The sequence below is a fragment of the Ictalurus furcatus genome, chromosome 8 (genome assembly GCF_023375685.1).
Source record: "Ictalurus furcatus strain D&B chromosome 8, Billie_1.0, whole genome shotgun sequence".
Classification (NCBI taxonomy): Eukaryota; Metazoa; Chordata; class Actinopteri; order Siluriformes; family Ictaluridae; genus Ictalurus; species Ictalurus furcatus.
In genome coordinates, this window is record NC_071262.1 from 3435865 (window position 1) to 3449944 (window position 14080).

Here is a 14080-nt window from a genome sequence, read left to right on the forward strand (position 1 = left end):
GACACGGATCATTATGCTGTCCTTGGTCCCCACATGATCATACGCAGCCTCCACACCTTGAGAAACAATAATTTCCCACTAAATAAACCCGAGATAAAAACAAGAAAGTTTGATAACATATTTCAATGCTGTTCTCTTACCAAGTTTGAGGAGCCAGTCTCCTTTTGGTACAATACAGCTTATGCCTCCGGGATAGACATTCCTCATGAACTCCCAAAGCAAAGGACTAAATGGTGGTTTGGTTGCAGCAAGCTGCTCCAGGCTAGAGATGCAGATACAGATGGGCTTCTCTGCAGGACGGTCCTGTGGAGCGTAGTTTAATGCAGTGGTGTCCAGTGTTCAATTTTCTCAAATATTTCAGCACATCGTGTGTATATAAATTAAGAATCCCTCAGTACTCACTTTAATATTGTAGATTTTTTCTATAGCACTTGGATTCTTGCAAGAAGCAGCCAGAACATAGACGGTATCTGTTGGAACACCACACACTCCATTGTTTTCCAGCAATTTGGCAATCTGCAGGAGCCCACTGGTCCCACGAGAGGATAGAGTTGGACATGGAGCTGTAGCAGCAGCTTTTTTCTTCTTATAATTATTCTAAGAAGAAAGAAGGAGAGGAAATAACCCAATCATTTTTAATCACTCGTAACAACTTGCTATGTTCTATACTGATGGAAGTTAAAAATACCTTTATGAGTGCAGGTCCAACTGGTATTATGGTCTTGGAGAATAGTCCATTAACAAGTGATGCCAGAGTCCCATATAAGCAAATTATGGCAAATATTGAGAGCATAGCAACTGAAAAAGAATATTGAAACAATAATAGTCATATTTAGTCATATTTAAAAGTCGATGAGATGCATTGTCTGCTTGAAACAAACTTTACCTTCCAATTGGTATGGTAGTCTATCAAGAGTAGAAAGAAGAAGGCACACCACTATGACCTCCATGATGATGGTTAATGCCAGCAAAACAAGATTGCCATAAGCAGCTGCAAATGAGCAAAAAATGAGATAAAACTATAGCGTAGCATACTCTTGTAAATACCCACTCGTGTAAATTACCCAGTACTAATACTCACCAACTAGTATAAGGAAAGCATTAATCACCAAGAATGCTATTGCTCCTGCCGCAAATCCATTTGCTGATGCTGTTGAAAACAGCTGATGTCCTGTAAATAAACCATCCAATATTATACTATTAATATTAGCCTATTCCATTTTATTTAAGATTGTATGTAAACCATATCAAATGTTATGAATTCAACAATTACAATATAACATTAACATACTTGCGAGTCTGAACCAGGTCCAGGTGGCCCAAAAGGCCAAATAGAAGGATGGGATAACCGATCCAAACCTCTGCCCTCCTTGAACCTGTAATCGGCTTACGTAACCCTGGATGATGGCCCCTGGGATGAGCACCCATGGTACTGTCAGGTCCAGAAAACTCCGTTGGGGCTGGCTGTTCTGAATGGCTGAGAGAGCTGCCACTCCATTGGCGAGGTAAAACAGAGCATCAGGCAGTTGGGTACCCATTCCTTGTTGTTGCTCCTTTTGAGACTTCCTTAGACAACCAAGGCCATTCTGCAGTCTGTCAGTTGAGATAGGCTGGGGTCCAACTGGAATTAGTGACTTCTCAGCAATGGTGTTAATTAGACGTGCGAAGGTGCCGTATAACGAGACAGCAGTGAAGATAGAGCAAGCCACTCCAAAAAAGATGTAGTAACCATCAAGAGGAATCTGGGAGATTGTTGAGATAGTCAGCAGGAAGAAGACACCATTGTGGACCAACTCCAGCATGTCCATGTTCAGACTGGCGACACAGAGGACTAGAGCCGCTGCTAGGAAAAACCAGTTACCCACCATTGCTTGCCTTGCTGTAGCTGCTTCACTCCTTGTAGTCACTACAGATATCACATACTCTTCCCAGGTCTTGACAAGCCAGAAGGTGCAGTGCAGACCAAATTTGGTGGCATGGTAGCAATCTTGGCGCAAATAAGCATAATAACTTGAGAGGAGCTGGGCAGCAGAGTTGATGGATATCCAGATTGCAGATACTGTGATTGATGGGAAGTACCCAAAGGCATAGAAGGCAAATATGAATGGTGATACAGTATCACAGAAGAAGCCTAAGGCCATGGGTTCAGCATATTTGGTGTTCTTCTTTTTCTCCTGACCTAAACTCTTGGAGCTACTGGCATTGGTTGTCCCAAGAAGCAGCACATTAAAGAGAGGGTTACCAAAACCCTTGAGTACATAGCGTTGGGCCACTCCTTTGATGAGAAGTGCTGCTGATCCATATATGGCAAAGAGCAAGATGAGAAGCTCTAGTACTCCTGATACCACAAGAGCCCAGCCAGCCACTAGCCCCACAGCTTCAAAAACCAGTGTGAGGGTGATGGACCCAAACACAAAGGGCATAATGTAATTAACTGTGGCTGAGCAGAATGCCAACAGTAAGGAGAGCAAGATATAGGGCACCAGCCCAGCTATGGCTGACTCCCTGATGTATGTCTCATTGACTGAAGCATTTAAGTAAAGGTTCCCCAGTGTACTATTATTCATGGTGCTGTTTATGTTGTGCTGATTTGCTCCTAGAAATATTCTCGTTGCACCATAACTTCCCCAAAGTGCTGCATAGCCAATGAAAGAAGTGCCACTAAGATGATCGTATTTACGGAAGGACAGCAAACCAGCAATCATTTGGCACACTCCACCAATTAAAATCAGATGAACACCTAAACAGGTGCACAAAATGAAAACAAAAGGATATCAGCTACTTTATGTCTACGGAAAGGTTTTCGTGATCAATTTTTATTATGAACTTGTTATAGACATGTGACTCCTACTATTTATGTTTCATAGCACAGCAGATAAACACGTATGATACCATCATTATTGTTTATTTTATTCACATTACGTTGTACGGTATCATACAATTGATAATAATGCAGACAATTTCATTCAACAATCATTTACATTTTAAATCATTAAACTATTAAATTAGGATGACAGTGTTTCAGTCCTAAAACTACTGAATGTCTGGGCTTCAACTGAAATTGTTGTAAGGTTTAGGAGTGGATATATAAATAAAACCCATAAAATAACAAGACCTGCAAGGATGTTCTCTACTCCAAACGCTGGAATACCAGTTCTGGCCCCGTGGAAGTTCTGCAGAAGTACTAAGAATGCGCTTATGCCATTGGCCAAAAAGCCAAGCACACCAGGCTCACTGTAGAAGCTGGCAGGAAACCCGCTCGCTGATGCCATTAGATCTGTTAACTTTAGATGATAAGGATATGATCAGATTTCAAGTATTTCAGCATGACACTGAATATCCATGTCAGTACTCATTTAATCTGATTCAGGTAATATTCAGGTAATCTCACATTTTCATCAGCTGGTTGTTTATTTAACAAAATTATTTACGTTAAAGTATTCTATGCATTAATGTATAGTAAGCAAATGTAATATACAGGTTCTGCACATAATCGAATGGTTAAATAACATATTAACATATACGTGACATGTCTTGAATTTCCATTTTTGGTACAACTTAGATTTATAGATGAAATTGAGCTCATTAATCATTTGGCCAGGAAAGGATGGCCTCTAATATACATGTATCATAAAAATTATGCATTCCTTTTCTGTCTCTAACTCCCCGCACCCCTGCTCCACCCAAAGCGTGTCAAATGTGTCAGTCATAGGCTATCCAAAGAACTATTTACTTTCCTCTGCTCTGAGTTTATACGAGTGCTCTATTCAGCAGCCAGTTGAGAGGGACCAATAGCAGCTCTCAAGCAGAGCAGAGATAGTGATACTTACCCTGTAGCTCCACACAGAGGCAGAGTATAATGTTGCTTCTCTTTTAAAACTCTGATTTCTTCTCTATGGACCGACAATGTTACAGGTCTGATGAAGAGCTCAAGCTCCACAGATTCACCTGATGGAGATCAACGTGGACCCAAATGGGCCTCTTGGTAAGACCGATTTAATTTTCTTAGAGGTTAAGAGACAATATTGATGATAATCGATTTATACATGCTCTACTACACTGATGTCTAATGAGATATAGGACATTATGAAATCATACAAAGCATATTAAAACTTCACTCACCTGCTGATGCCCTGTAGTATCGGCACTATTGGATAACTGTGGAAGGATGTGTTTTGTTTATAAGAAACATGCTTAAGTGTAGTAGGAGGAGCTTCAAGTCTCCCAACCAATCTCTTGTCTCTTCTTGAAGGATGACATCATTGATCAAATACTACGACAATAAACTTCCTGCTCAGATAATGGGAAATCCCACCCATGTTGCTAAAAAAAGGTTTTGGAAGTTCCGGTATTGTATACGTTGAGTGTCATGCTATATATATATAAAGACTCACATGAGCAGCAAGAACATCAGCTGTGAAGACCACATTGTTACGTCCAGTGCAGAGACAGAACTAGTGTGCTTCTATTTGACTTACACAGAAATACCGAGATACAATATGCTTCCCACAATACAGGTAATTTAACTTTGTGTTTTTTCAGAATGTCAGTGTTAATTAATGGATGACAAAGTTGCTGTGCAAAAGTGTCAAATGGTCTTGTTACCAAAACATATTCTGTAGTAGCATCACTTCTTCTTTCGTTGCTTCTTTGCTCTATTTTTAAGTGGAAAACTAATGTAGTGGTTTAACTTTACTCATGATGCTATGAGCCCTAACTGTCTATATAATAGCACTTTTATCATCTCTTGCAAAACAAATGTACATATTCTCTTGGAGAATACATGGCATGCATTATTAGCTGTTATATGTGATTACTTGACTGTCTAGTAATCTAAATAGATTAAATATTTAGAATTGGGATTTTCTTTGAGGTGAATCAGCTTTACTAAACCAGTCACACTTGGTGGGGAAAAAAAAAAAAACATGGCACATGTCTTGTGTTAATGTTAATACACTTATATTCTATGGACCTGATTTCTTACATTATCTAGAGAGCAATCAGACCAGTGTCCACCCTGTCTGCAGTCAGAAGACTCCATAACTCTGCACTAGATGGTGAGCCAGCTCTAATACACATTGCATACATTTTTATATCGGTCACGTTGGACAACAGCAGAAAAACAGCAATGAGAGCAGAAATGTCTCATCCATTCCACCTGTGTTTTCAGTCATGGAACAGCCTGCCCCTGAGGAGACTGTAACCAGTAACTTTAGCCGATTCATCCAGAGCGTGCAGCCAAGTCATCTGTCACCAGTCGTACTCCAGAGAAGCAAACGCATGGTGCTGGACAGCATTGGTGTAGGGCTGCTGGGTAGCACCACTGAAGTGTTTGACCTGGCACTCCAGCACTGCCAGGTAATGGCCCAAAAAAAACAGCAATATGTTAGGTATAAATGTGTAAAGGAGTACAAATGAGTATAAATATATGTATTATGTCTGCCATAACATATGCTAGCTTCCAAAAGTAGGTTTAATTAAATGGTGAGGTACACTTATAAATTTTATATATTATATAGTGCATGATAATCCTTTTAACCATCACCAATCAGCACAGAGTTAACACCAAATGCTGACCCTTGAGCAATGTCCTGAGTATACATCATCCCTTCCACCCCATTTGACTTTAATATGTATGTGCTTCGTCTAGACTCTCAAGCTTTTGTAACCTTCCAAACCCAAACCCACATTTGTACAGGAACAGTGCTATATTCAATGTTTACATAAAGTCTGTCCACAGACTATTTTGTCTCAGTCCAGTGTATGTAGCAGCAAGTAGTCAAGTGAACCTTCTTTTCCCTTTTCCCCTAAAGCATGTGTACGCTCCCGATGACATCAGCTTTGTCTACGGGCGCAGTGGGACCAAACTTTCCCCAACCCTGGCTGCCTTAGTCAACGGAGTAGCAGTAAGTATTTTTATTTATACTGTGTGGCATAAATATAAGCAAGGACTGTCTTTTCCAGTGAAATAGTTTCATTTTTGTATAAATGAATGATTTGTGATGCTGGATCTCCAGGATGCGAGAAACACTGAATCGGAGTGTTTTATGTTACTTTCATTTTCACTACTTATGTCATGAGTAATTGTGGAAAACAAACACAGCAAGTTCACTGAAACAGGTGGAGTCTGAAATGAAGGACTGAATGAACATCAGTGTTGTTAAAAGAATCTGTCCCCAATAGCATCGCTGCTAGGTTACCCCAGGAAATATTACAGTGTGGGTGTTGTATTTGCCATTTCAAAGTCAGACATGCCATGGAAATCTTTTTAATCCTCACTCATATTTTCCAGTGGTCAATTAATCCACTCGTGGTATTGTAAGAATAGGGTAGATGGCTAAGAGCTACATCCTGGCCTTTATAATGGAGTTGACATATCTTTAAACTGTGTCTAGCAGACACACACGAGTTCGTCTTGCATTGCCATGGATAAATCAAAACAATCACCCACTAGTCACCAAATAATTAAAGCAACGCACTAGCCATTGTTAATTAGCTGGTCTTCCTCAGGTTCATTCTATGGACTTTGACGATACCTGGCACCCTGCAACTCATCCCTCTGGGGCAGTGCTACCTGCTCTCCTTGCCATTTGTGACATGTTCCCCAACAACAGCAAGCCAAGCGGTCTGGACCTCCTGATGGCCTTCAACATTGGCATTGAGGTCCAGGGTCGCCTGATGAGATTTTCCAAGGAGGCTCACAACATTCCCAAGAGGTGAGAATTGTCACTATAGCACACGCAGTTCTCTATACAACACCATAAAACAAGGGTGGGCAACCATAATAACAGAATACCTCAAGTGTTCTAATATAGTCCCAAAATGAGTAATAATACTACTAAGTGCAGGAATATTTTGGGGACAGCCTCAACAAAACTGCCACTGTGCTTAACAACATGGGTATTCTCTAAGCCTTTACTCAGGTGGGAGTGGTTGCACTAACTGGATTTACATTGAGAGGGGGTTGCGATGAACTCATTCAGACAGGTGCTCATATAAAATGCTGTTTTGTTCGGTTTATATCCATATTGCCCTACTACTGATGTTTTTACTCCCAGAGTGGAATGAAATGACTAATAATTTGTTATTTCCCTTAAATGTTCTTTAAAAAGAACACTTGTGCAATTTAACTGCGGTTAACAGCTCATAGGACCGTTATTAAAGGAAATAGAGCATCAGAAAAATTCATTTTAAAAAATACTGTCTTTGCTTTTAAAATGGCTTCAGAGCATCCTTATAATTTTTTTTTTACCAACCTAATCTCATAAGAAATTTGTATGAATTATATATATAATATACAATATATTATATATATAATATTTATTTATTAATTTAAACGAATGCAGCTAAAGCATGAATTTGATGTGCTTTTTGATTTCTTTTCCAAGGTTCCACCCCCCTAGTGTTGTTGGGACACTGGGCAGTGCTGCTGCCTGTGCCCGGCTCCTTTGCCTCAACCATTCTCAGTGCAGCCATGCCTTAGCCATTGCTGCTTCCTTAGCAGGGGCCCCAATGGCCAATGCTGCCACTCAGTCCAAGCCTTTGCACATTGGCAATGCCGCTCGTCAAGGCCTTGAAGCCGCCCTGCTGGCCTCTCGTGGACTGGAGGCAAGTTCCCTGATCCTGGATGCAGTGCCTGGGGTAGCTGGCTTCAGTGCTTTTTATGAAGACTACACCCCAAGTCCAATGGTGTCCACTGAAGAGGCGGAGCACACATTCCTTCTGGAGACACAAGACATTGCCTTCAAGAGGTTTCCAGCCCATTTGGGCATGCACTGGGTCGCTGATGCTGCTGCCCATGTCCACAAGGCTTTGCTGGCTCTTTCTGGAGGAATCATCTCCCCAAGCTCAGTGCAGGGAATCCTGCTACGGGTGCCGTGCTCTAAATATATCAATCGGCCATTCCCAGAGTCAGAGCACCAGGCACGTCACTCCTTCCAGTTCAATGCTTGCACAGCACTGCTTGACGGCCAGGTAACAGTGCACTCCTTCCAGCCTGAAGCACTACTGAGGCCAGAGCTTCATGCCCTGCTCTCCCGTGTCCGAGTAGAGCACCCCCAGGACAACCCAGCCAACTTTAACAGCATGTATGGTGAGGTGCAGGTCACTTTGGTAAATGGCATTGTGTTACAAGGCCATTGTGACACCTTCTATGGCCACTGGAGGAAGCCGCTGAGTGATGAGAGCCTGCACGAAAAATTCCGCAACAACGCCAGTGTAGTGCTGCCACCTGAGAGGGTAGATGGTATCATAGAAGCTGTGGAGGGGTTGGAGTTTCTGTCTGACTGCAAACCACTGCTGGCTCAGCTGCAGTAAACAGTTAATTTATGTTAGCCTCAAGCTGTATTTACGAATGAATGACACTCATTTAGAAGTAAAATGTATGACTCTTTGTGCCTTATTTGTCTAAGTATGGTTTATTTGCAGAACCTATTTGTTTTCTTTTTTAATAATTTGTTGTCTATGAAATGACAGTGTAGCTGTTTTTCTGAAACAGGAGCCCTGAGACATACAGTGCTGTACTTTACTGAGAAGGGAAATAAATTGTAGATATCTATATTTGTAAACTCTCATACATACAACTCTGTTTGGGAGCGCTCTATTTATCCTTTGTATCCATTTGTTATTGTGATATTATTTTAGTTGTTTGCAATATGACAACATACATATGAATAAAATGAAATATTTAAATCCACCTCTGTTATTCATTACATTTCATTACTGGGCGATGTGATAATTAAGTAAGAATATTTTATGAATATGTGAACATTTTAAAACATAAAAAAAAGAAAAAAAAAAACTATTATTATTGTATGCCCCATAAAATCTCCTAATAAAATCCTTATAATGGACTGAAGAAAAAACAAAACATAAGTAACATTTTAAAATATTGAATTCCTAGCTTCTGTCCTCGCCACAAGTACGCAATAATCACGATGATGCAATTCAATTCTTACTTCTATGTTCTCCCACAATCACAACAACAGACACAAACATTCCATGACATAATGTACAATTAATTTAGCTTCATTTTACCTTAATCTATTAATATAGTTCAAACTATGACCATGTCTATATATATATATATATATATATATATATATATATATATATATATATATATATATACATGCACAAAAAACAGCAATATGTTGAGTATAAATGTGTAAAGGAGTACAAATGAGTATAAATATATGTATTACGTCTGCCATGCTAGCTTCCAAAAGTAGGTTTAATTAAATGGTCAGGTACACTTATAAATTTTATATATTATATATAGTGCATGATAATCCTTTTAACCATCACCAATCAGCACAGAGTTGACACCAAATGCTGACCCTTGAGCAATGCCCTGAGTATACATCATCCCTTCCACCCCATTTGACTTTAATATGTATGTGCTTCGTCTAGACCAGAGATGCGCAGACTAGGGCCCGCGGGCCAAAGTTGGCCCATGGTGACTTTTGATTTGGCCCGCCATGCCATATGTAAGAAGGGGGGAGGGGGTTTGGAGGGGAGAGGTAAAAATATAATTGATGCTGATCTTCATTTCTAATTTAACATAACATGTTATTTATTTATTTTTGAGCTACAAAAAACGTCAATTGAAATGAAATGTAGAGAATATAAGTGAATTTGAATTTTATTTAATGTACATGAGTACTTCAAGGCCTGCATGCTTTGCGACAGTCAACAAATAGGTAATAATGGAGAGATCCAGGCAGTGGCACACAGACAAGAGGACATTTAAAAAGGTTTGGCAAGATGATTTTTTTATTTACTGAAATCAATTCAAAGGCAGTGTGTCTAGTTTGCAAGCAGTCAGCTGCTCAAAGAACAGCGGCGAGGCGTGAAAACAGAAGGCTAACGAGCTGCTTGCTAAACTTTGATCTGAGCAGAGCACGCTGCTACGTCCTTCATCAGCTCAACAAAGTGCCACATGGGCCAGCTATCAGATTTCCTGTATTTTACATCAAGAACAGCTATGTACCAAATCCATCGGGCTTGTGGATGTGATGCGTGACATCGTCAAAATTGTGAATGATATACACTCCAAGGCCTTCAAACAAAAACTACTGCTGCTCAGAAGACACCTCTCAGCAGGTAACATTCACAATTATAATATTCACAATAGTTTTATGTGCAGTTATTATTATTATTAATACTTATATTTAGTTTGCATTTATATCCATTGGTGTCAGCTTTGATATTTTTTGTTAATCAAGCTGATCAAATTTGTGTCAAAGTTCTCTTAAATGATCATGGATTAATTTCCTTGTTTTGTCAGTTATTTATTCTATTTGCCTCCCTCTGTTTTTACATACCTGCTTTTCTCTTCTTTCACTCCCAGTCTCACACTGTTCCTCTCTCTCTCTCTCTCTCTCTCATCCCCACATCCAGGAAATTTAGCCCGTTTTCCCTGTCTTAGAGAGGCATGCATGATGAAAGAGAAGGTACCTGAGTATGATGCTGTTCTCAGCAACCGTATCCAGGAGTTCGACAGTCGCTTTGAGGACTTCAGACACAATGCTACTGACTTTGAGTACTGGCTTTGCTCAACCCTTCACCATCAGTGTGGACACAGTCACTGATGATCTTCAGATGGAACTAATTGAGCTTCAGTGTGATTCAGAACTCAAACACAAGTTCAGGTCCCTTCCTGTGACAGGCTTCTACAAATGTGTCCCAGCAAACAGGTACCCAAAGATGTGCAAACAGGCACAAGTGATGCTGTCTCTGTTTGGCAGTACCTACCTCTGTGAGCAGACTTTCAGTCTGATGAACTTGAACAAGTGTAAACTGAGAAGCAATCTAACTGACTCTCACCTACATAATACCCTGACTTTGTCAGTAAATCAGCTGCAGCCCAATTTGGAAAAACTTTTGAAAAATAAGGACCAGCGTCATGTCTCTCAATAGAGGTCACTGATATTGCAGGAATATGGTTGTATTGCTTATAGCTTGAATAGCTGTATTAGGCATTGAACATGTTGTACTATAAATGGGATTGTTTCTATGTTTTCATTATACTATAAGTTTCACTGAACTATAAAACTCTGAAAATAAAACTGCATTAGTTAAGCAGACTACAGACTCATGTTTTCCATTTATTTATTTATTTGTAAATATTATGAAATCATAAATGAGGAGAACCATGGCAACTTTAATTTTAATACAATACAGTTTGGTATAATGCAACGTTTACTTTCGGTTTGATTTTTGGCCCTTCATAGGAAAAAAGTTTGGGCACCTCTGGTCTAGACTCTCAAACTTTTGTAACCTTCCAAACCCAAACCCACATTTGTACAGGAACAGTGCTATATTCAATGTTTACATAAAGTCTGTCCACAGACTATTTTGTCTCAGTCCAGTGTGTGTAGCAGCAAGTAGTCAAGTGAACCTTCTTTTCCCTTTCCCCCTAAAGCATGTGTACGCTCCCGATGACATCCGCTTTGTCTACGGACACAGTGGGACCAAACTTTCCCCAACCCTGGCTGCCTTAGTCAACAGAGTAGCAGTAAGTATTTTTATTTATACTGTGTGGCATAAATATAAGCAAGGACTGTCTTTTCCAGTGAAATAGTTTCATTTTTGTATAAATGAATGATTTGTGATGCTGGATCTCCAGCATGTGAGAAACACTGAATCGTATTGTTTTATGTTACTTTCATTTTCACTACTTACGTCACTCAGACAGTAATGAGTAATTGTGGAAAACAAACACAGCATGTTCACTGAAACAGGTGGAGTCTGAAATGAAGGACTGAATGAACATCAGTGTTGTTAAAAGAATCTGTCCCCAATAGCATCGCTGCTAGGTTACCCCAGGAAATATTACAGTGTGGGTGTTGTATTTGCCATTTCAAAGTCAGACATGCTATGGAGGATTGGCACCCTGTCCAGGGTGTACCCCGCCTTGTGCCCGATGCTTCCTGGGATAGGCTCCAGGTTCCCCCGTGACCCTTAAAAAGTATAAGCGGTATAGAAGATGGATGGATGTATGTATGGACATGCCATGGAAATGTTTTTAATCCTCACTCATATTTTCCAGTGGTCAATTAATCCACTCGTGGTATTGTAAGACTAGGGTAGATGGCTAAGAGCTACATCCTGGCCTTTATAATGGAGCTGACATATCTCTAAACTGTGTCTAGCAGACACACACGAGTTCGTCTTGCATTGCCATGGATGAATCAAAACAATCACCCACTAGTCACCAAATAATTAAAGCAACGCACCAGCCATTGTTAATTAGCTGGTCTTCCTCAGGTTCATTCTATGGACTTTGACGATACCTGGCACCGTGCAACTCATCCCTCTGGGGCAGTGCTACCTGCTCTCCTTGCTATTTGTGACATGTTCCCAAGTATATATATATATATATATATATATATATATATATATATATATATATATATATATATATATATATATATATATACAGTCTATTAAATTATATTCTATGTCTGTGGAGTATATGAAATATTTTATATGGCATAGTATTAACACGATGTGTTAAAGGTTTGATTTCTAAGGCCATATTTGTTCTTCAAGACACATCCTTACAAATATTTTCATTTAGAAAACGACGTTAGAGCAGTGACTAAAGACGAGAACGAAATGTTCTCAGATGGTCAATCTGACTCACTGATTTATCACTATTTAGGATATGGGTGTAATGAGTTGTGTTTTGGAAGGGAAACACAAAAATCAGTATCTGTTCAGTGTTGACTAAGGGATAGTTTGTGGAAATGGAGAGGTGACACCCTCCTGACATGTATACAAATGTATGTACACCCACACACCCACACACACACACACAAAGCAAGAGTTATGGGCCTTCCACTGATATACAGTGGAAAAAATAAGTAAACTCCATGGAAATTGTTGGTTTTTTTGACATACAGTGCTTTGATTTCTGCTGGTTTTGTATATATCTAATACTAATATAGATATATATATTAATATATATCTAATACTAAATAGTTGTAGACTGACAACAAAATACACCATCTAATGAAGGCCACCTGAGTAAACACACAACACAGTTTTGTTTTTTTATTGAAGCAAAAAAAAAACATGCCACCAATGTGGAAAACTAATTGCCCCCTTAAACTTAAAATCTGGTTGTGCCACCATTATCAGAAACAACTGCAACCAAATGCTTCCGATAACTGGAGATCGGTCTTAGAAGCATACACTTTGACACCAAGAGTTGCAAGATCCTGTGATGAAGTTTTGCAGTTCTTAGAGACTTCTTTTTTGCATCGGACATTCTGCTCTTGGGCTGAATTTGCTGGGACGTCCAGTCCTGGACAAATTAGCAGTCATTTGTAGATTGTTTTCCTTATAGTGGAATTATGTATTTTTTAATAATTTGGAGATCTTTTTAAATCCCTTACCAGACTCACAGGCACTTGCGACCTTTTTTCTGAAGGTCTTACAGATCTCTTTAGATTTTGGCATGATGACACCACACACCTCAATAACAAAGGGAACACCGGACACTAGATATGAGAGGGGTATAAATAACACCTGCACTCCCTAAGCAGGTTCTCATCACTAGCACCCAATCCTGAGCACCTGTTTCTGATTTTATGGATTTGAAAGTGTGATAAACATAGGGGGTTTTGCTCATTTAAAATGTGAAAATGATTACAAAATGTATATTTTATGTGTCATTTGATCGCGTATGTGATTGAGTGCGTATCACCGTTATTAATAGGCGCTGTTTCAACAAGGATCAAATGTTTGCTTGTCCAAATATGTCAAAAAAGCCAACAATTTCCATGGGGTGTACTTATTTTTTCACATGATGTAATTATTTTTGCAACTAATTGCTAACACTGTGCTGCACCTAAATTTAATTTTGAAAAAAGCACTTTGCTTCAAGCTTCAGTACATGCAGGATGTTTTTCTTTAATGAAAATGTAATGTACTGCAAATCGTCTAAGACTTCCATTTGTCTTTGGTTTGTGAATTTTATCTTCTGATGCGTGTCTTTTTACTCTCTGCTCTTTTTTTTTTTTTTTTTTTTTGCTAGCATGCTAACACGGGCTAGCTTGTGGCTAAGGGGTGT

At 39.4% G+C, this 14080-nt stretch overlaps 2 protein-coding genes across 2 annotated transcripts; one reads left to right on the forward strand and one right to left on the reverse strand.

Annotated features, from left to right (window-relative positions):
- Positions 1-11: 11 nt before the first annotated feature.
- si:ch211-153b23.3 (uncharacterized) lies at positions 12-4100 on the reverse strand. Its single transcript, XM_053630625.1, has 4 exons — positions 3116-4100; positions 1392-2740; positions 403-597; positions 12-56 (listed from the first exon to the last, which is right to left on the reverse strand). Exons 1-4 carry the CDS (start codon positions 3270-3272, stop codon positions 12-14), a joined length of 1746 nt encoding a protein of 581 aa, XP_053486600.1. The 5' UTR covers positions 3273-4100.
- A 34-nt stretch (positions 4101-4134) lies between these two features.
- Positions 4135-8964, forward strand: irg1l (immunoresponsive gene 1, like). The gene is made up of 6 exons (XM_053631625.1): positions 4135-4517; positions 4994-5057; positions 5171-5358; positions 5814-5906; positions 6511-6716; positions 7389-8964. Exons 1-6 carry the CDS (start codon positions 4395-4397, stop codon positions 8314-8316), a joined length of 1602 nt encoding a protein of 533 aa, XP_053487600.1. The 5' UTR covers positions 4135-4394; the 3' UTR covers positions 8317-8964.
- The last annotated feature ends 5116 nt before the right edge of the window (positions 8965-14080 follow it).